Source organism: Hypomesus nipponensis, chromosome 8, assembly GCF_054491055.1.
Source record: "Hypomesus nipponensis isolate SF chromosome 8, ASM5449105v1, whole genome shotgun sequence".
NCBI classification, from domain to species: domain Eukaryota; kingdom Metazoa; phylum Chordata; class Actinopteri; order Osmeriformes; family Osmeridae; genus Hypomesus; species Hypomesus nipponensis.
The window spans coordinates 8,959,672-8,981,097 of NC_140368.1; the positions used below are offsets into that span (position 1 = coordinate 8,959,672).

Consider the following 21,426-nt stretch of genomic DNA (forward strand, 5'->3'; position numbering starts at 1 on the left):
ATCTCTACTCCTATTTTGGACTTCTTTGGTCTCTTCTTGCTCCTTCCCCTGTGGGGGGGGGGGGGGGGGGGTGGGGGGTTGAGGGGGGGTTGAGGGGGGTTGTTCAGCACTCCCACCCCCTTTTCCCGTTGGAAGATACAGTACATCACATTATGAGTCTTCTACTTCTCTGTATGCACTCATGTAATCATTATGGTGTTTTACAACCCATAAGTGACAACTGTCTAATACTGATTGCATATCACATAGACTCTGGAAACCACTGCACTGTGGTTCATTACATGATCAACTGGAGAATGTACCAGTGGGGTTTGGGATAGAAACACTGTACTGTATGTGTAGTCCCAAGTCTTAAATGCTTGAGGCAGTCGCAACCTCCTCATCTATCTTGGTCACACTACTCTGAGCTTGACTGAGGTGTGGAGATGCAAGAGACACAGGATAAATAATTTGGTGGGAGCTGCATATTAGGCTGGGGCCGTAACCCAAGGGATGCCTGCGTGCTGATGATCAAGGCTTCATACTAAATACAGACCGGCCCCCGTCATAGCTTACAGGGATGGATCCCCTCTGAATGAAATACATCCCTATGAAGCCGTAGATCAGGAGATAGCACACGCGATGCACAAGATGTTTTCGTCTCTGTCCGACTCCACTCCCCTGGTTATTAATTGTGTATGGAGATATGTGTGTCTTTGTCTGGACTGGTTTCCAGCCTGAGCCATACACGGTAGAGCTAGCTGATCCCTTCGTCTGTAACGCTGAAATATCCTCGTCGGAGATAAGGCTGACATTATCAGCTGGGGGGGGGGATTGGTGTGTGTGTGTGCGTGTGTTTATGTGTGTCCTTCTGCACTTGTGCTGGTGTTTCTCTGTGTGTGCTTACGTGTGTGTTTATGTGTGTGGGTGGGAGGGGGGGGTAGTATGGGATTTGATAAGATTGCACCCTTCAAACAATGAGAGATGGGGTTTTTTTTTTTCTTCCCTCGCTTCTCTTTCTCTTTTTTTTTTTTGATTGGGGTAGAAAATGACTGGCTGGCTAGATAACGCCCAGCTCAGAATCCGTAATGGGGCGTCTGTGCACAGGGGCATGATGGGAGAAAAGCAGAGTCATTTGGAGGGGAGCGATATTCTCCCTGCGATGCAGGGGTCTTGTTTCATGCATTGCCACCAAATAAAAGGAGAAACAGACATACGATATGAGTCCAGATGCCAGAGTAAAACTGTCCTGGTGAAGAGAATATCCAGCCTTTCATCTCCTAGTAGCTTTGTAGCTGTACTGTAGGGTAGCAGTGGGCAGAGTTAAAAAGATCCCATTAGATTAAAGTATTGATTCCCTGTAATGTTTTAATCTCTTTGAGAGACGGAGCAGAAATGTGTGGCATCTCAACACAAGCGTGGTCTTTTGAACGCGTGCTGCCAGGTTTCGTGTTCTGTCTTAGCTGATACTCTCGTTAATGAAAGACAATGTCCAAAAATTATAATTGCAGTCCTTGAAAAAAAAAGAAAGATTTTTCTTTTCATTTGAATAGTCAAAGAGTTTGTTTTAGCGTTTACAGAATAGCGCCACCACATGGATGTTTATTGTACTTATAATTGCTATCATCACAATGGTACCTATGGTCCACCTGTTTGCCTGTTTTATCTAAAGGATTACAATGTAAAGGTCCCAAAACTAAACCAGAAATCTAAGAATCCCCCCTTGTTCACAGTCTTGACTGACCATAGGGCTCTGGCAGGTGCTCCTAAACCGTTACCAACCCCTCCTCCTCCCTCCTGCCCCCTCCCTCCTCCCTCCTGCCCCCTCCCTCCTCCCTCCTGCCCCCTCCCTCCTCCCTCCTTCTCCCTCCCTCGTCCCTCCTCCCTCCTCCCCCTCCCTCCTCCTCCCCCCTCCCCTAGGAGCTCTGTCGCCAGCGCATGGCGGTGCGGACCTCGGAGCGCGTGGAGCGGCCGGAGACGCGGCGTCACTCACGCCTCAACAGCGTGTCGTCCCAGTTCAGCGACGGGCCGGCGGCCAGCCCCTCGGCTCGCAGCAGCACCTCCTCCTGGTGTGAGGAGCCCGTCCCCTCCAACATGGACATATCCACCGGTCACATGATCCTGGTAAACACTTCCTCTTTCCCTCAAGCGGTACCTATACGACAGTAAGGGAAAAGTCTTCTAGACTGGCCTAGGGAGATTCATTTAGAATGGATATAACCTCCACCACACAGACATGGCATGAATTATGATATCATTTATGAGGAAATGTGATGTCGTTTTCATAAAGTGTTTGGTGCCAACATGGATGGTTATTTGAGCTCTTTGTGTACCGTCTTCTCCCCTTGTTGACAGCCACCAGCTTGCTATCTGTTCATCTGTCTGGATTTTCTTTTCTTTTTTATCTCTCTTTGCTTCTCCCTATAAAATCAGTTATCTTTTTTCATGTCCATCTGTCTCCTTTTTGTATCTCTCTCCTTCTTTCTCTCTCTTTAGCTTTCTCTCAGCTGGCGTGTCTCTCTCCCTTGTTCTCCCTCAGTCTTCTTCATCCCTCTTTCCTGCTTCTCTCCCTCTCTCTTTCCCCTTTACGGCACACTGTCATTCCCTATCCTTCCCTCCCTCTCTGGCTCTGCAGAGCGCACAGTCACAGTGATGTTGCTTTGTAGGATGAGAGCGTCGCCAAAGTGAAATATCGTTACCCAGCTGATTGTCAATTGTAACATTTCACATTTTGGTTTTGTTTGGTTTTGTTTTGGAAAAAGGGCTCAGACTGACCCTCAGGGGACCCCTCTCTGTTCCGCAGCACAATGGATTGTTTTAATTTTGCACAACTTTTATTTCATTCATTTGAGACAAGCTTGATAAAGGAGATGGATAGATGCCTCACAGTGTTTTCTTTAATGGGAGGAGAATTCATCACAGTGCATGTCTAGCTTTTTGTATTGGGCGTCTATAATGAATGAGAGTGAGTTTGAGTAATGGCATATGTTGAGTGGGAAAGTAGATGGGGGTTTCTTTGCAATCGTCAAGGTTTGTTGAGAAGACACTTATGAAAACAAATGAATAGAAATGTATTTTTTCTTTAGCGTAACAATAGTAACCAAATCACTATCCATTTGTTGTCATTATCTGAAGCTACCAGATTCTCTTTAGAATTTAAGTAAAATACTGCAATTCACTGAAACACGATGAAGGCATGTCTCACTCCTTTTTGACTTGGTGGTGATTGACATAAAGATGTTGTGTTTGTCTTTTGAGGCCCATTCCCATCCCACGTGAAACCATGTGTGAGATTGCCTTGTTATCGTCAATCCCATACCAGTTCTTTTCCATCTTTTTGCTATCTCTTTGATCTCTTTCCCTCTCCCTCTCACTCTCTCTCACTTACTTTCCGCCTCTCTTTGTCCATCTCTCTTTAGGACTGGAATTCTTGTTATTCTTACTCTCTTTTTCTCTTTGTCCGTTCTCTCTCTCCTCCTCTCTTTCTCTAATAGACTGTCTTGCTCTCTTTATCCATCTCTCGCTCACCGGAATTCCTGTTGAGTCGAGTGGGAAGATGACTTTCTGTTTTGTGAAGAACTCATGCCAGGGGTCCTACAGAGCACACACACACACACTCACACACTTGTTCTCTCTCATACACACACTCACACACCCTTGTATCCCTCACTCTGCACCCCCTATTTGATTGACCAGCCAGATCTGCCCCTTAAGGATAGACTGCATACAATCACACACCTGGCAAAGCATACACTTTGCAGCACTGCAGAGTTATGCTGATATAAGAACCAGGTTTCTCCAGGTTTGGAATCAGAGCTGGAGATGGTGTGTTTTCTGCTCTCTACTCTCTCAGCAGAAGAAAATATCTAATCCAGAGGCTATTTACTGCTCCAACAGAGTTTTGCTGCTTTTGTTTCACTATAAATATTGTAAGACTATACATTTGTATACCCGTTGTTTCTGTGTCCTGCATACGCCGCTGCAATAATAAGGTCATTAGACCTCATTAGAAATTAGATTTACAAAGTGGGATTCTTTGAGGTCCAAAATAAATTAATCTGTTCTGTACCTATTTTTTTTTTATAATCCATAGACCTTTGGCAATGACAACATTTTCAGTTATAGTGCCACAAGCATGTTTCAGCACCACGGAGAGCTCCCTACTGTAATAGCTGCTTCCCATCTGACCGGGTGAACACATTCTAACTCCATTCACTGTACAGCACAAGAGGTGGATCCTGCTAAACCCAGGGGCTATTTTGTTATTAAGCAATGTGTTGAAGTCTTAAATTTCAATCAAGGTCTAGGCGTGTTCCCTCTTTGAGATGTCCTCAGCAGCCACACTCTCTGGGACTGTGTTCATCATCATGTTTCCCATTGTCCAGTAGATATGGTCTTGATGTTGGTCTGGTTGCTGCTGTTGCCATGCCCCCCTTCTCCCCACACACAGACATGCCTCCGTAGGCCTCCTTTCAGAAAATCAATAGCTAGCTCGAGGCGGCAGTCCAACATTTTGATTACTTATTTCCCCCTCTTATTAAATATTTTCTTCAGAGACTGGGGGACAATAACGTCAATTTTTCATAGTTAAGTGAATTTTTACAATTATTATCCAAGCCCTAATGGATATGACCTTTTGCTAATATGAACCTAGGTCACCTACACATATTAAGAGATTACAAGTAAGGAATATTTGGACAGTGTAGACTGTATGCACCACAGTGTTTTGCGTGAGCAGTAAGCACATGACTGTGAACAAGTAAATCCAAAGAACTTGAATAACATATCTAATACAATAACACACAAACCTCACCCCCCCAGGTATATATTCAGTTGGTTGATATACAGTGTTTGTATGACAGGGACATAAAGAGTGGCCTTGTCTATCTGTTGTGTGTGGCTCCTGTTGGGATCTAATGAAGGTACTTGCAGCTGGCCTGCGCTGCTTGGGAGGATTACACATTGTTTCCTTGACACCCAGGCATCCCAGCAGCCCCTCTGATTGGCAGACATAATCCCCTCCTTTCACTAAAGCCCCGTCACCCAGACTCTGGAGAAACGATATGCTTCACTGCCTCCCCTAGAAACACCATGGCTGATAAGGGCCATAATAAAAAATAATAAAAAATAAACTGCCTGGAAAGAGAGAGTATAAAAAAGGGAGATAGAGAGTGTGTCCTGAACATGTTTGGGTTCAGGAGTAGAGTAGAGCAGCATTATATAAATTGCATGCAATTCTGGTGCTGGTTCTCGGAGTAGAAAGATCAAATATTTACTAATGTGATGTGGATGGGTGGCGTGGGTATATGTGTGTCTGTGGGCAGGAAAGGTGGGGGGGCTTGTTCACACTGTCAAGAGGACAGGATGACTGTCTGAGTGTCCGAGAGGCAGCAGCCATTCATTTCATCATGGATGACACCACTGCACCACTGCATTCATTTCATCATGGATGACACCACTGCACCACTGCATTCATTTCATCATGGATGACACCACTGCACCCATGTCATGCAGATGTGAGTGTGTTGCATTTAAGACAATGGATGAAAACTTTATCGGAAATACGTACAGGTTGAGAATGTGCCCATTGGACATTGAGCCACTTATATTTGTATAAATGTACTATTTACATTTGAGTCTTGAAGTCCATGTTTGACTAAATCCATGTGGGTTGGTCCCAGTAGAAAGTGAAATGTATATTCTATTACATATCAATAGACCAACTACACAGATGTAACCTCTGTTACTAAATACAAACAGAAACCTTCTCACTCGAAGTCTCTCTAGGTGTAGCATAAGTACAATAAATTATGTTTAGTTCTGAATTATTGCTGTGATTTCTTGGAGAATAAATAACACCTTGGAAATGTAATGGTTGGTTAGAACGACCTGTTTTAGAAACCTTTTTTATTACAATATAAAACCATTTAATGCTATACAGTACAACCTTTATTCCAGGTAAAACCGATATATTATACTGTGGTGACAAGAAAGGTTCCATATGGCTAGAACCTTTACTTTTGATCTATCACTGCCACGGTACTGTGCTCTCCTAATCAAAATCCCTTCTTCTGTCTCTGAGGGGAATTGGATGAGGCTAAAAAAGACTTCTATCACAATCTTTATCCCAATAGAGTTTTTCTTAAAGAAGGCTTGAACCTCAATGAAAAATGAGCTGTTATATAGGCTACATGTGGCATATAGGCTTATACCTGTAGATATCAGTTGTTTTTTTACCAAGATGAATGTCAGTCTTGAGGGAGACTAATTGTCCATTGTCTGCTGCTAATCCTCAAGCACACTTCTATGTGTTGTCTGTCTGGAGACTGTATTTGTATTGTTCGAGAGATGCACTGTACGCTTCTTTTGATTGGCAGAATGAAATGAGCCAAAGATAACAGCAGAGCACAGCTCTCCCTCCCACAAACCTTTGGTGTCTTTCATAACCTATAAGCGCTGGGTATCGCTTTCATTGTATTACCCAACTGACCCCCCCTCCCCTCCCTCCATACCCCCGACATCGGTTTATGAGTCTGTAATCTTCTGCTTTGCACAATGGCGGACTCATCCATTTAACCCTATAGGGAGGGGGGGGGGGAGGGAGGTGAGGTGAGGTGCGTAAGCCAGCTCTGTGTCCACTCTCACCCCGGCTCCAACCCCTCTAAGCTTCCTCCCTAAGACTTGGCCCTGGTTTGCCAGGAGAGTCGCTTAACGCCCCGCCCCATCCTTCCCCCCCATACCTCCTCACCCCCACCCCTCCTCTTTCTTTTCTTCTTTGTCTCTCTGGCGAATTCAATTTCGTCTTTGCCGAGCGACGGCTTAAATGTAGACAATCTTATCAGGGCCGGTGCAAGCGCTTGAGAGACGTGATTGAAGCACCCCTGAAGTGTTTCCAATGCAGACAGACCTTTCAGGATTCTTAATTGTGGGTGTGGGTTATTTTTATTTTTTTTGAGCCAACACACACTCACACACACCCACACAAACACACCTACCACACACACACACACACACACACACAAACACACACACACACATCCATCACTTCCACAGCCCACTCTCCTCCTCCTCTTCCTCCTCCCTCTAATGTTTACACCAACCATGGGGAAGCTTAGCATGATAATACTCCTTAACACCTAATCATAGCTTTAAAGGAGACTGACTGTTTGACATGGGTTTAGAATTTCGCTCCAGTTGGTTCAGTGGGATGGTCTTTGAAACGTCTTCAAATACAGCAAATCTTAGTACTGAAGCTCCTCTCTGCAATCCAGGTGCAAAGTCGAACATTAGAAGTCTCTTCTTTTCTCTCCATGGTGCAATTCTTGCCCTAGATGCACTAACAATCAGTACATCTACCAGGCTCCTTTTTGTTCTCTCAAAGAAAAAGAAAACAAAAATCCTTCCATTTTGGACCTCTTCATCTCTTTTTTTCTCGCAGACGCGGTTGTCTTTGATTGTTCCAAATGGTTGCTGATTGTTCTCCCCTTTTGTCCTCCAGTCGTACATGGAGGACCACTTGAAGAACAAGAACCGTCTGGAGAGGGAGTGGGAGGCACTGTGCAGCTACCAGGCCGAGCCCAGCACCTGTGACGTGGGGAAGGGCGAGCAGAACAACAAGAGGAACCGCTCGGACGCTGTGATCGTGTGTAAGCATGACAACGTCCTCTCACCCATGTAGCACATGTGTCACGCAACGCTGGTTGCGTACACAGTAAAATAGTTGGGGTGCACTTGATTTGGTTACTCCAGCACAGCAAAAGCTGCACTTAAGGTATGCAGAGAGTTCAATGAAGGAAACCTTTAGTACCTCTACTGGGACGAGAGCAAATCAAATGCACCCCAAGTAAGCGAGTACCCATGTCTGCATGTCCCGCATGGTTGTGTTCCCAGTGCATCTTGCGAGGCGATGAAAGCAGGTTGATGTCTCCATTCTTCTAGAAAAAAATATTTTCCCTGATATCTGCTTTCTGAAATGGAACTGGGAAGAGAACTAAGTGTGTGATGGATGACGTCTTCTCTCTTGCAGATGATCACTCCCGGATCACCTTGAAGGCAGAGAATAACCACGGCAATTCTGATTACATCAACGCCAGCCCAATAGTCAGTATTTCTTCAACCATTTGCATTTTATTCGTTTTTATCCAAAGAGACATACAAATCGTGTATATAAAATGTATATGTGTATATAGAATGCAGTAGAAGATCAAGGATCAGAAGTGCATAGTTCAACAGTATGTCCCACAGTCAAGGGATAGTTTGTTTTTACCATCCCCGTTGCAAAGTAATCCCATCTCAGCTAACAGACAGATCACATACACAAAGTGTAGGGACAACATCACAGGGATCACGAGTAGCAATGATGTGCTAAGTGCTGCTTTCAGGGCCCTAAGGCCTTTGAGAGGATGGTAAAAACAAACTATCCCTTGACTGTGGGACATACTGTTGAACTATGCACTTCTGATCCTTGATCTTCATCAGAGAAACAGAAGTTAGTCGAAGTGAAGCTTGACGAGGAGCTTCTTGATCCAAAACGGACTTTCTTTTTCTCAAAGAAAAGCTGTCGAGATGTTTGTTTGGAAGTATGATTGGTATTTGTGATGAGTTATTAATTCAACTATCGATTCTTTTAGTTTTGTTGTTGGTACATGACACACCTCGGTGGATTCTCCCTGTATGGTGAAAGAGAATCAAAGCGTTTACCTTTACTGGTTTGAAATGACTGCCCTCCTGAGATACCAGCTCAACCTTATCACTCACATTCAAAGGTAGAAACGTACATTATTTAGACCAAATAAATGTTTCCCACTGAACAAATCTGGAAAGGCCTCAAATATTGCCAGAGTGCAGGGGTTATTTTCTTATTTATTTTTTCCTCCAAACATTTCACAATGATTGCCATTCATGATTTCCCCGGAGGCAGCTGGAGAAGGATTCCATTAGAAGTAACAGGAAACTATGCATTTCAAATACCGGACGAGAAGATTCTGTGGACAGAGATGCTGGAGCAGTCTGGCTAAAAGCCTATTACTCTACAGATCGAAGCAGGCCAAATCCTATGATGTCTGTCTGTCACGTTGCTACTTTCCCTCCCTCTGATAATGCATTAACTCCAATATTTAGACTGCTTATATGATTCATTTGCTGAAAATAATAGGGATTGTTAACTGTAGATGTTAAAGTTTGCTCTGCGAGTCTAGGTGTGCAATCAGTCCTGAGTCCGCCTCTCTATCTCTGATGTCCCGACTCACACCTGCACACACACAGACCTGCTCTCTCTCTGTCCCTCTCTCACTCTGTCTTTATCACACATGCACCAAACACACATATACCCCCCCCTTATGGCCATTAGCAGTCAAAGTAAGGCTGGTGCCGCAATAGCTGATCCAGTGGTATACGGATGAAAGGATAGTAATTACACCACAACGGGACCCCTGACTGAGCACAGCAAAACTGCCATAATTACGTTTGTCAACGCTCGCTCTTCCTCCTCATTAGGTCTGGAGGGAAATGGCCCTGCAAGTCAATACGGCGAGTCGTTCTTCTTGGAGTTTGTGTAGGGGGACAGAGAAGAGGACTGTGGTGTGGTGAGGGAGGGAGGGGAGGTAGGGTTGCCACGGGGATGAATCGGGGGGTGGGGTCACCCATCCCGAGATGCGTGGGGTCACCTTGATAGGAATCCACCACGGATTCATGACATGACATGATGGTCTAAGACATTTCTGAAATGACTTCCCTGAAACATCAATGGCTTTGAGACAGCACCCCCAAATAAGAATATGTTCATTTAGCAGAGGCTTTGATCCAAAGCGAAGTACAGGGGAGAATTTGAATCTGCAGTTAAATGCTCTACCACTTGGTTGAGTTGTAGAATCCCCTTCCCTCCTCCTCCTCCTGTTGATCTTGATGTTAGTATCTGGGCTTGGGTGTCCAGGGAAGACAACCAGCCCGAGGAACCTGCTTCACTTTTTTGAGGATTTTTGGCTACATGCCACTTTGCAATCCAACGTGCGTACACTACCGTGCACAGAGACAACATCATTCTTCAGCACAGACTATAATTTCCCCTCAAATCAAAGGGTTCCATTTGTTGTCGTTTTGTCTTCTTCTCCCTCTATGGTCTGGATCTTTTGGAAGCCGACGGTGCAGGGTGGGCAGCAGGGGGAGGAGGACCACCTCTTCATGCATCAGGCTTTAGTATGCAGGCGCTGATGTCAGAGCGGGCCTACAGTACGTCTGTGTCCTTGAGATTGGCGGAACAGAGCGGCTGCGGGAGCTAGCTCTCAGCTCGACTCTTTCATTTCTGCCAGGAAGAAAAAAGAGATAGAGAGAGGAGAGAGAGAGAGAGAGAGATAGAGAGAGAGAGAGAGAGAGAGAGAGAGAGAGAGAGAGAGAAGAGAGAGAGAGAATCCATCCATGGAATTTCAACGAGGCCAGGATGAAGTGGGGATGCTAACAAAACACTGGACTACATTATTGAAGAGATAAATGCATAAATGTATAAATGTGTATACCGGAGAAGGTATATGAGATATAAATCATTACATAAGTCATCCTATACACAGTTTTTATATATAAGGTTGGCACTTGTCCCATCTCTATTCAGAGTAACTGGTTATGCTAGTTAAACCTGTAATCACCTTCCTTAGTCACAGTTTATACAACCATCTCATTAAGAAAAAGATGTTCATGAAAAGAAAGGGAGCTATTACATATAATCTTGCTGAAGTGCGTGGCATGGGTATAATCGGTCTCCTTTGTAACGACTCCCAATCCAAATGACTCCAAAGCCATAAGGGGTTGTGCTGCGCAGTTGTATCTGTAATAATGGTTATGAGTGTCACTCAGTGAAGGTTTAGATTCAGGACCCGTTTCTTCCACAGAGATCCATCCAGGCCTGTGCTGTACTCCCAAACAATACGTGCTTTTCTCAATCACGCTCAACACAAAGAGCATTTCTGAAAGGCTTTCTGGGGGAAGCAATCATAAAAGCTTTTCCTACAATAGAAACACGATTTTGTGATTATATGAGCCATACTTCAATTTAGATGTCAAATTACAGAAAGTATGGCAAAAGGGTTATGTCACTTCTGGCATATCATTATATCATTGAAGGATCCGCTAATAACATCATAGGATATAATTTAGAATGATGTCTGCTACATAATGATGGTTTAGGCCAATGATTTAGTAATGTTTTCCATAGTAGTCTTTTTCTACCTTGAGAAATGGGCTACACTTTGAAGAGTGTTTTCCTTAGTATTGCAAGGCTATTGCACCAGCCAGAGTCTGTGTGAGAAGTGCAGAACAAATATCCATGTGCCCCCTAAACTGTCCTTGTTGGGGTAAATCCACAAGGATTCAGTGACTGCTTTAATGGTAGGGGAAGCAAACTGTTTATTTTGGGTGATACAAAGTGCTCCGTTGCACCCTCTCATAATGAAAAGCATGGACCTGAAGTGGATGTGTGATGCTGTAATCACCAAGTGGAAACTTCTTGGAGGAACAAATAGGATGAAGGCAAAGATGAGCAGTGTGCTTGTTTGTACAAATTACAAAATAACCACCCTCCCTTTCTTCAATAGGAAAGATTCATGCCCAGTTAGCCTAACTATTTTTTGTTGTGTAAACGCTATTTGTTAATGTTTTTTTTTCGGCTCCCAGACATTTAAAATAGATTTTAAAGGCCAATGTCTTCAGTTACTTTGTAGAGCTCATTGTGTCTTCCAATATGAAGGCTGCTCTATGAAGATTCAAACAGGCTGACCACAAAGACAGTGCGCATCAGGGACAGTCTACAGCAGTTCCTCCACCTCTCTCTCCATTCTCTCTGTGTCTCTGGCCTTGCATGCCAACACTCCACACTTATACTTTATCATGCTGTCACAGACAGACAAAACACACACAGACACACACACACACAAATACACACACAGTCTGGAGGTTTCTTTAGAGACTGCATCCTGAGACGACATCCTCCCATTTCTCCAGCTCTCTGTGACTTTCTGAGACTAGCATCAATAATGTTCCGGAGTGGAGGTGCCATTTCCTTTACATACGGGGTTAACTCTAATCAGAGGAATTAAAGAATGGCCACGCTCCTGGGATAGAGGTGAGTGACAGTCTGGCTGAGAGGGAGAAAGAGGGAGGAGGAGTGCTGAGCGAGAGAATGAGATGTGGAGAAAAGTAAGAGAGTCCTGGAAGGGCAGAGAAAAAAGGAGAAAGCGCTCCTCTGAGAGAACTAAACGTGGCTTGGAGTGAGGGAGACATTACGCTTCTACCTGCAAAGGTTCAGAGGGCTTGTGCTCAAGGATGAGAGGCATCAGGTGTGCATAATAAGAAATAGAAAAAGTTAGGATCAGAGTTTATACAAATTAGGCAGGAGTTCCCAAGGGTGCCAGGTTAAAAATAAGAACGCAGTTTGGCAGTTTACTTCTCAGATTGCAGTTTGTGGCGTCTCAAAGTAACTGTAAAAAAACAATACGTTGATGAGTTGATGGTTTCACCCAGTTCTAATCCAAATGATCTTGTTTTTTTTTCGTTTTCAAGATGGACCATGATCCACGGAACCCCACCTACATCTCCTCTCAAGGCCCACTACCTTCTACAATAGCAGACTTCTGGCAGGTAAACCACTCTCTCTATCAGTCATATACATCTCTATTGACCTCCTAGCTACATCTACAGGTAAATGATGTAAAATGTTGGCGGGATGACTGTTTTTGCATAGGTAGTATTTGGAGTTAGGGTTGTGGTGGTAATTGCTGGTGGGGGCAGGATTATGCAACAACTGAGAGCAAGACCAAATAACACAATTAACATGTATGACTGCTGTGAATCCTTTGCATAGCTTTATAATGTCAGATGAAATGGGATTGTGTTACTATACCACTGTTTTGTGAGTTCTTGATTTTCCTCCCATGAAAGCTGTATCACCTGACAAACAGTGATTAATGTGCGTACTTCATAGAGGATACAGGATCATTATCATGTGTTATCAAAGTAGGTCTGTTGTTTAAAACGACACATTACTGTAGCAAAGTAATGCCGTTCAAATCCTTGATGACGCAAAAACTGAGATTGAGGGGTGTCAAGGTAGCATGCTCTTTGGGTGCAATTATGATTTTTTATCAAGCCATTATTCACTCCCATTGTATGGGAAGTGCACTTTGATTGAGCACACCAGCTCTAAATGGCTTGGGTTGGAACACTGCTGTCACTTTTTAATTTGCACATTTGTAAGTAGATGAAATTACATTTTTTGATTGTTGTTTTTGAAGTTGTTGATTGTTTATGTGTTTTGTTTGTCTGTAGTTTCATTAGGTGAATACATGCATATCCATTATCTAAATTAAATTAGTTATTTTCAATTCTGTAGAGCTTAATGGAATTGTTAAATAATTGTTGAATTGTTGGATGACGGCACAATATGAAACTGACTGCATTTTTTTTCTTGGAATAAGTTAAAGTTTCTTTTCTCTTTGAAACTTTTACAGGGTTACCTTACCCCTTAGCATCCTATTAGAATACCTATTCTGTCAAAGAAAGAATCAGCAAAACATTAGTAGCCATTTATAAATGAGCTCACTGTGTTGGCAGTCCTTAGCTCTGTCCTACAACCAGAAAATCTGCATGTCTGCCTCATCTCCTCCTCCACTCCTTCAGCGTACTTGTTCTTTTCCTCCTCCTTTCCCCTCCATCATTCCTCCCCCCCCTCCATCCCTGTCCATTACCTCAGCTCCTCTGGGCTTCTGGGAGGAGCTGCCTCGCTCTCTCTCTCTTTCACACACACATCATATTTCTCACTCTCATGCAATTTTTCTCACATTTTCTCTCTATTTTTCTATTCTCTTTCTCTTCATATCTCTCTACTCTTTCTTCTTTCTGTCTCCCTTTCTTTTAATATTAATATATCTGTCTGTCTCTTAGTCTGTCTCTCTCTCCATCCTTCTTTGCTCCTCCTTTCTCAAGGCTGATAGAAAATACAATCATTCTGAGCCGAGCTCTGTAGATACAGTCAAGTAAAAAGATCCAGGGCCATCGAACAGCTCCATAACCACTTTTGCACTTCTTTACCTTATGTTATTTATAATAATCGTTGCTTAAGTGAATTATACTGAAATACAAGTGCAGGATAAGCAGCTTGGTCATTCGAGATTACGTCAGACAAAAGAAGATTGTTTCACATTACACCACCGTCATTATGACCTTGTGTTGACTACTTTGGCCCACTGTGCCCTATGTCACAAGACGTTCACAGGGCCAGATCATGAAGGCGGGTGATTTGCTAAGATGCAGGGCTGTTGTGGTTTTATGTTTTTTTCTAATTTTCCTAATGATCTCACTGGGCCCTAGTTCATCCATTGACACATTAGTGATAATATAACATGGATCAGAAGATGTGTTTGGGCCAGAGCAAAGTTATACAGCATATTGCTACAGTTGTAATCTGTACATACAGTACACCATGTATAAAATCTGGGAATACAATCCAGACCAAACAGAAAATAAACCAACTTTACTGGTATTAAAATTGCACTGAAATGGCTGTCTTTATAGATATGTATTGCATTGACCCTGTTTTCCATATAAACCAGTGGGAGATCCCAACTCAGTCAGCTGAGCTCATTTTTCCAACTGTATGTGTAGATGGTATGGGAGAACGGCTGTGTGGTCATCGTCATGCTGACGCCCCTGTCAGAGAATGGGGTCAAACAGTGTCACCCCTACTGGCCGGACGAGGGCTCCGACATCTACCACATCTATGAGGTACCGACCACCTGACAACATTCACTTCCTGTTACATCCCTGCAATTGTAGTAGAGGGTTCCATCGAAGGGAATACATTTGACTTGTCTGGTGAACACTTCACTGTTGGATTAACATTTTCAAATCTGAACAAGAGGCTGCAGACTAATTTACTTACCTTAAATAATTTTATCTCACACTTTTCATCATTTTCCTCTAAACGGATAGTCGGATGGTAACTGAGAAGACAGGACACAATATTTGCTTTGCTCCCCTTTACTCCATCTAAAGGTCAACCTGGTGTCAGAACACATCTGGTGTGAGGACTTCCTGGTCAGAAGTTTCTACCTGAAGAACCTACAGACCAATGAGACCCGCACCGTCACCCAGTTTCACTTTCTGTCCTGGGTGGAGCGTGGCATCCCCGACTCGGCCAGAACCCTCCTGGACTTCCGCAGGTAGGTGGGACCCCCTCCCCCACTCTCACTGATTGGACATTGTAACCTTAGTGACTCCCCTCCCATGTGCCTGGTCGGAGTGTGTCCTCTCAGTCATTGTCGGCCTCCAGACTTTTTGCTTTGGGGACTTTCCTTTTTGCTTGGTGCTGCTACTTCTCCTGTTATCTGGTCCCTTTTCCTTGTCCTTCCTGTGCCCCTCCTTTAGAAGGGCTGATGTTGGTCGATCCTGTCCCCTTTCCTGTCCTCCTTTAGAAGGGCTGATGTTGGTATTCCAGTGGGAGCTCTGGGTCTCTGCACCGCTTCTTTGATCCTGTCCTCCTCCCTCTCATGTGATGCAGCAAATTAACTTAACAGCCCTGCACTGCATGACTTGGCTTGAGGAAGAACGAAAAGGGATAAAAAAGGCACCTTCATTTAAACAGCCAATTAGATAGGAGATGTCTAGCTTCAAATCCTGGGTGAGGAAGGGAAGGTAGTGACTGAATAAACTTCTTCCTGTTTCTCCTCTGATGCGTACTGGCAGGAGTTCTCAGATTGGTCCCCTGGGAATGCCCATGAGGAAATAGAACCAGCCCTCCAAATGATATTATGAGGAAGGAGGTTACTTATAGTGTCACCCAATTCAGAGATACATCTATAAAACACTATAAAAATAATTAAAACTCGTTCCTCTCAGACTAACAGGTTCTTGAATTGTACAATGTTCTGAAATCATTTTGCACCATATGTCAATGACCTATACAAGTGTGCCAGCAATAGCTTGTATTGTGTCAAAATGAATGTCTTTAATTGGGTGTGTAATTTGGGGTATGATATGAAAAACTATAAAATTCATTTTGTTTTTTTACGTATGATTACATTTATTGGATCGAACCATGTAGATTGTGACTGAACTGATTGTAACTGAACCTAAATAATGCTCTCAAATTCAAAATGATTAATAACTAACACATATTATTCCCCTGCATTGCAGAGGTAGGTCCACCTAGTTTGACCGTTTGGAGACCATTTACATGTTAGTGAGCTCCAAGCTAAATTGTCCATGTTCAATGTGAAATTGCTTTGGTATTTCTCTCAGGGTGTCTCCCTATCGTAGGAGCTTCAAACGTGTCTCATATCAACACAGATGGTACACATCCATTTCACGGTTATGGCCAACTCTCTATTTAGCGGTTGCCAGTGTCATTTTTGTGATGTTGCAGCTAGTAATATGAGCCCAGTTGCATAGTCACAAAAGTGATCATTGGAAACTGTGTCTCTTCAGCCTGGCCTGGGCACGCTGTCTCCTTTTTTTTTTCGGTCTCCCTTCCTCTCTCCGTTTCCCTCGTTCCTTTGGTTTTCGCATGAGTTCTCCTCCTCTCTCTACTCCAGCTCTCTCAAAGAACTCCAGTGCCTGTCGTGGGCACATGGGTTTTTGTTCAAATGCTTGCTTTAGAGATATGCTTTTGCGACAGCTAAAACTGATTGTCCAGCTCTAATTGTCAGATAGATGTTCACACCCCGGTGTCTTCGATTATCACAGAACTACACTACCTACAATTTGAATCACCGATGAGAATGTGATGCATGTGGGGTGAAATAACGTAGAAGCAGAAAAAAAGGGAGAGAAAAAGAAGAAGAAAAAAGGCGCGGGACCGCTGTAGTCGGTTTCCATGGCAACAGACAGGTCTGAAAGGCTTGTTGGCCCTTGCTGCGCCTCTGGTGTGTAACATTCATAATTGGGCAAGGTTAATGCGTCGCGGATCATGACATCACACCGCCCGCATCCATCATCCACACACACACGTGTCACAATATCGTGTTCTAAACGCCACACCCCTTCACTTTTGTTTGGCCGAAAGTGGGCTTTTTTCTGTCCCAGACTGATTATGACTGACAGCCGTGTCCGATTGATAGGCTGCAAATGTGTTCCTGTTAATATGATTTTGCTTAAGTTTGTTTTAATTATGTGCAAATGCCTTCCTTTTTCGTAAGTAATTCTATTTTTGTATACAATGGTAGAGTTGACTGTTGATGTGTTTTCTGAAGTTTATTTTCTGAAAACGTTGTCAAGCTTGATGTTAACAGCCCAACTTTCTTTTGTCTGTTTCATTACAGAAAGGTTAACAAGTGCTACCGGGGTCGATCTTGTCCTATCATTGTCCACTGCAGGCAAGTATGCTTTCAACAACAAGCTGTGTGTGACAAGATAATGATGAACAGCAGGGTAAACTGCAATGCTGAGGTGTTTATCGTTTTACACAGTTAGCATTCAGCAGTGAATCCCTTTTGTATTTCCACTAGAAATAAATGATGGTATTCTAATGAAGTTGTTATGAAGCAATGCTAGCAAATGTACACAGATAGTTATTTGCTATGCTTATGATGACAAGGCTACATCAAACCCTAGTCTGACAGGGCTGTGAATAATAGCCACCTCTTGACTAGTTATGTGTTGGGTTACTGTGGCCGGCCCTACCCCCATGGCGGTTTTAATGAAACTCTGGAGCACAGAATAGCTCTCCTGTTTTTATTGGCTAAAGCCCTTTATTACAGTGCCTGTGCGATGCCTTGTTTGCAATTAGCATGCAGCCTTGTTGAATGCGTAGGTCGCACAAAGAGAGGCTTTTCACAAGGATATCTCAGGAGTAATGGGAAAAAAAGGTGCTCGCATTTAAAAGCTTTTGTCCCCCGTGCCCCCTCCTCGCCCCATCTCCCTACCCACCCACCCCTCCCTCCCTCCACCCCTCCCTCCATCCCTCACTCCCTCCACCCCTCCCTCCCTCCACCCCTCCCTACCCACCCCTCCCTCCACCCCTCCCTACCCACCCCTCCCTACCCACCCCTCCCTCCACCCCTCCCTCCACCCCTCCCTACCCAACCCTCCCTCCCTCCCCACCCCTCCCTCCACCCCTCCCTCCACCCCTCCCTACCCAACCCTCCCTCCCTCCCCACCCCTCCCTCCACCCCTCCCTCCACCCCTCCCTACCCACCCCTCCCTCCACCCCTCCCTACCCACCCCTCCCTACCCAACCCTCCCTCCCTCCCCACCCCTCCCTCCACCCCTCCCTCCACCCCTCCCTACCCACCCCTCCCTCCACCCCTCCCTCCACCCCTCCCTCCACCCCTCCCTCAATAATCCTCTCTATCCTAACCTCCAAATCCCCCCCTTCCCCCCAAAACAATTTCTTGATGTCCAATAGCTATGCAAGTTGGGGGGCAACAGATGCACTCACTCCAAATCACGCACAATTTGTCCATTAGTCAGTTATTGAATGTTTGCAAAAGAAAAACGTTTTAAAAGTTTGTTCCCTCTCTTTAAATATGGTTGAATATTTAATATAATGTGTCGTTCTTGTTCATCTTATATACGTATGGTGTTTGATATAATTCAAATTGTTTTATGCACTTATTAATAAAAGGTGCAATGGATTACCTTAAATACATCCAAACTGTTTTTATTTGTTCATGATGGGCCAACATTTCAGTATTGACTAAGGCCAATCTGCAGCTTTTCTGAGAATCCTTAATGAGCTTCGCCTATCTCTCTCCCTCTGTCCTCTCCCTCTCTCCCTCCCTCCCTTTCTCTCTCTCTTTCTCTCTCAACCTTGCAGTGATGGAGCGGGCAGGAGTGGAACGTACATTCTGATCGACATGGTTCTCAATAGAATGGGCAAAGGTAAGTCTTTTCCCCATCACACTCTCCACTGCTTGTGTGAAGGAGTTGCCGAGGCAACGGCGAAAGCCTTTCGTTCTGAAGCGGAATGTCTCAGGGATGCATTAGAGGGTGACGGACTGAGTCAAATGAATACTCAGGGATGGCCAAGAAATGGAGGTGTAGAAAGAGAGAGGGAGATAATGAGAGAAAAGAGAGAGAAACTGCAAATTAGTTTGACCAAATGCATTGGCTGCTTAGTGAAATGACAGAGAACAATAACTGGCCCTACCCCCATTTTCTATATCGTAGACCGCCCGGCATCTCACAACTAATCAGATCAGGTCATCAGACTTGACTCTGCCCCTGCCCCTGATCTACCTTCCTCTTTGTGTTTTTGTTGTGGGAGTATATGTGTGTACGTGTGTGTGTGTGTGTTTGTGTGCGTTTGTGTGTGTGTGTGTGTGTGTGTGTGTGTGTGTGAGAGAGAGAGAGAGAGAGAGAGAGAGAGTACAACATTGTACTTGTTTGTTGTGTGTCACTCGTTTAGATCTGTTTCCAGAGCTGGGGTTTGTGCTTGGACTAGGGCTAAGGGATGAGGGTCTAAGGCCAAGGGTTTTGGGTGAGACCTAGGACTAGGACTAAGGGTAAGGCTAAGACTAGAGCTAGGACTAAAGCTAGAGTTAGCTCTCTACTTCACCTTTGTTTGGAGGCTCATCTGGTCTTGGGGAGAGTAGAATAGTCATCCATCTGCCTCCAACGTAATGGAGGAAGTCTATAGGCCACAGTCTATATGCCACAGTCTATAAGCCACAGTCTATAGGCCACAGTCTATAGGCCACAGTCTATAGGCCACAGTCTATATGCCACAGTCTATAGGCCACAGTCTATAGGCCAAAGTCTATAGGCCACAGTGTTACGTAAATCCCCTCTCAATCTTCTTTTTCCTCCTCATCTTCCTCATCCTGCGCTCTCCTCCTGAAAAGCCCCTTTTCTTGTTGGGGAGTTGTTCTCCCCTTTTAAACTTGGGAATCCAACACTTCTAAAACATGAAAGTGTTGGAGCACTTTGAGTTGCAAGTCCAGCTGCATTAACCAGCCCCTACCCTCTCTCTCTCCATCACCCTCTTTCAAAAATGTCTTGAAGGGCTTGGGGGCTTTCTCCATCTCCCTCTGCCCTCTCCCACTCGTATTTTTTTTGTTCTTCCTTTTTTCTTTTTTTCTGGCAAGTGAATCTTAAAAGTCCTGTTGTATTATTGGCTCCAACAATATTGTGGTTGTTGATTTTTTTAAGCTAAATGTGAAAGAGATTTCTGCACAGAGTTCATTGGTAGTTTTAGTTATTCAGTTGGGACTACTCAAACATAATCTATGTTGATTTACTAGTTAGTAGTATTCGCCAGTTAAGAAAATATTGACATCTGAACATGTTTAGTGAGTTAGATTGGAGATACAATTTCTATTTTGAAAAATAAATAATCTTTTCAATGCAAAATCAATGCCATTATTCTACTATTTCTGACCCATGTCGATTCACATGATTTACTAAAAAAACAGTCCATGGCTTCTTGCCAAGTCTTTCGAGGGTTGAATGTAATAATTTTCAATTGGCGTGCAGTTCCAAAGGGAGCCAGTGAAAAGGGAGATTGACAGATGTGAGCTGGATTACCCTGCTGCTTTGAACTCAGTCCAATTTGCTGTCTGTTGCAGGTGCTAAAGAGATTGATATTGCCGCTACCCTGGAGCACTTGAGAGACCAAAGACCCGGCATGGTCCAGACAAAGGTAAGGTCCACCCCCAATCTTTTACACTCACACCCTCTCTCTCTCTCTCTCTCTCTCTCTCTCTCTCTCTCTCTCTCTCTCTCTCTCTCTGTCTCACAGTCCCTGTCTGGGTTGGGGATGAGGGGGGCCGAGGAGGACGGGGGAAGCAGTGGGAAGGGGGCGATGGTTGTGGGATGTGGGGTTTACATCGTTCTAGCAGCGGTGAGCCTATTTTATGCGTGTTAACTTAGAGGAAACAATGTATGTAAACAATCACTGCACGTTCTTTTTAAGGGGGGATCCAGATGTGCTCTGAAGCATTAATGAGCTTTGCTCAACAACAGCCTGGTTCATTTGCTCATCAGAGCTAACAAAATAGTTGCCATTTATATTTGTACTTTTCCTATATATAGGGATATACAGTACAGCTACATCTCATTTAAGTATACAGTCACCTAAACATAATTACGTTAGAGTACTGTTAAGTAGAACATTTCTTAGCAGACAACTTTTAACTTTCCAGTAGATCGTGACACTTGTTAACACTCATAGTTTAAATAGGCCTTAAATAGGCCTTTGAAGAGTGTCATTTGTGGCCTTGCGTTTAGAATCAATTTAGAAAAGTAAAAATGAAGTAAAACCAAGGGCAGAAGGAGGCAGGACTGCGTTCCTGGAAGTTGCGCTCACTAAAAGAATCATCTGGATGTTTTATTCATGAGTTGATTTAATACTGTGTTGTCTGTCTTCCACTTAGCAGTGAGTCAGCTCTTAACGTTGAGCTTGTTAGCAAAGCTTTTCCCAGCGTCAATTCTTAAAGCTTTTGCTCTGAAAATCTAATCCAAAGTGAA

General features: G+C 44.0%; 1 protein-coding gene across 1 annotated transcript in view; it reads left to right on the top strand.

The window, feature by feature from the left end:
• ptprn2 (protein tyrosine phosphatase receptor type N2) overlaps window positions 1–21,426 on the top strand; it is an 85,282-nt gene that overhangs the window by 61,446 nt on the left and 2,410 nt on the right. The window contains exons 12-20 of the mRNA XM_084703685.1: window positions 1,900–2,103; window positions 7,478–7,625; window positions 8,006–8,079; window positions 12,526–12,603; window positions 14,626–14,745; window positions 15,016–15,182; window positions 17,280–17,333; window positions 18,776–18,840; window positions 20,526–20,599. Of these exons, the coding sequence (XP_084559811.1) occupies window positions 1,900–2,103; window positions 7,478–7,625; window positions 8,006–8,079; window positions 12,526–12,603; window positions 14,626–14,745; window positions 15,016–15,182; window positions 17,280–17,333; window positions 18,776–18,840; window positions 20,526–20,599 (984 nt within the window). The remainder of the gene's footprint in view (window positions 1–1,899; window positions 2,104–7,477; window positions 7,626–8,005; window positions 8,080–12,525; window positions 12,604–14,625; window positions 14,746–15,015; window positions 15,183–17,279; window positions 17,334–18,775; window positions 18,841–20,525; window positions 20,600–21,426) is intronic.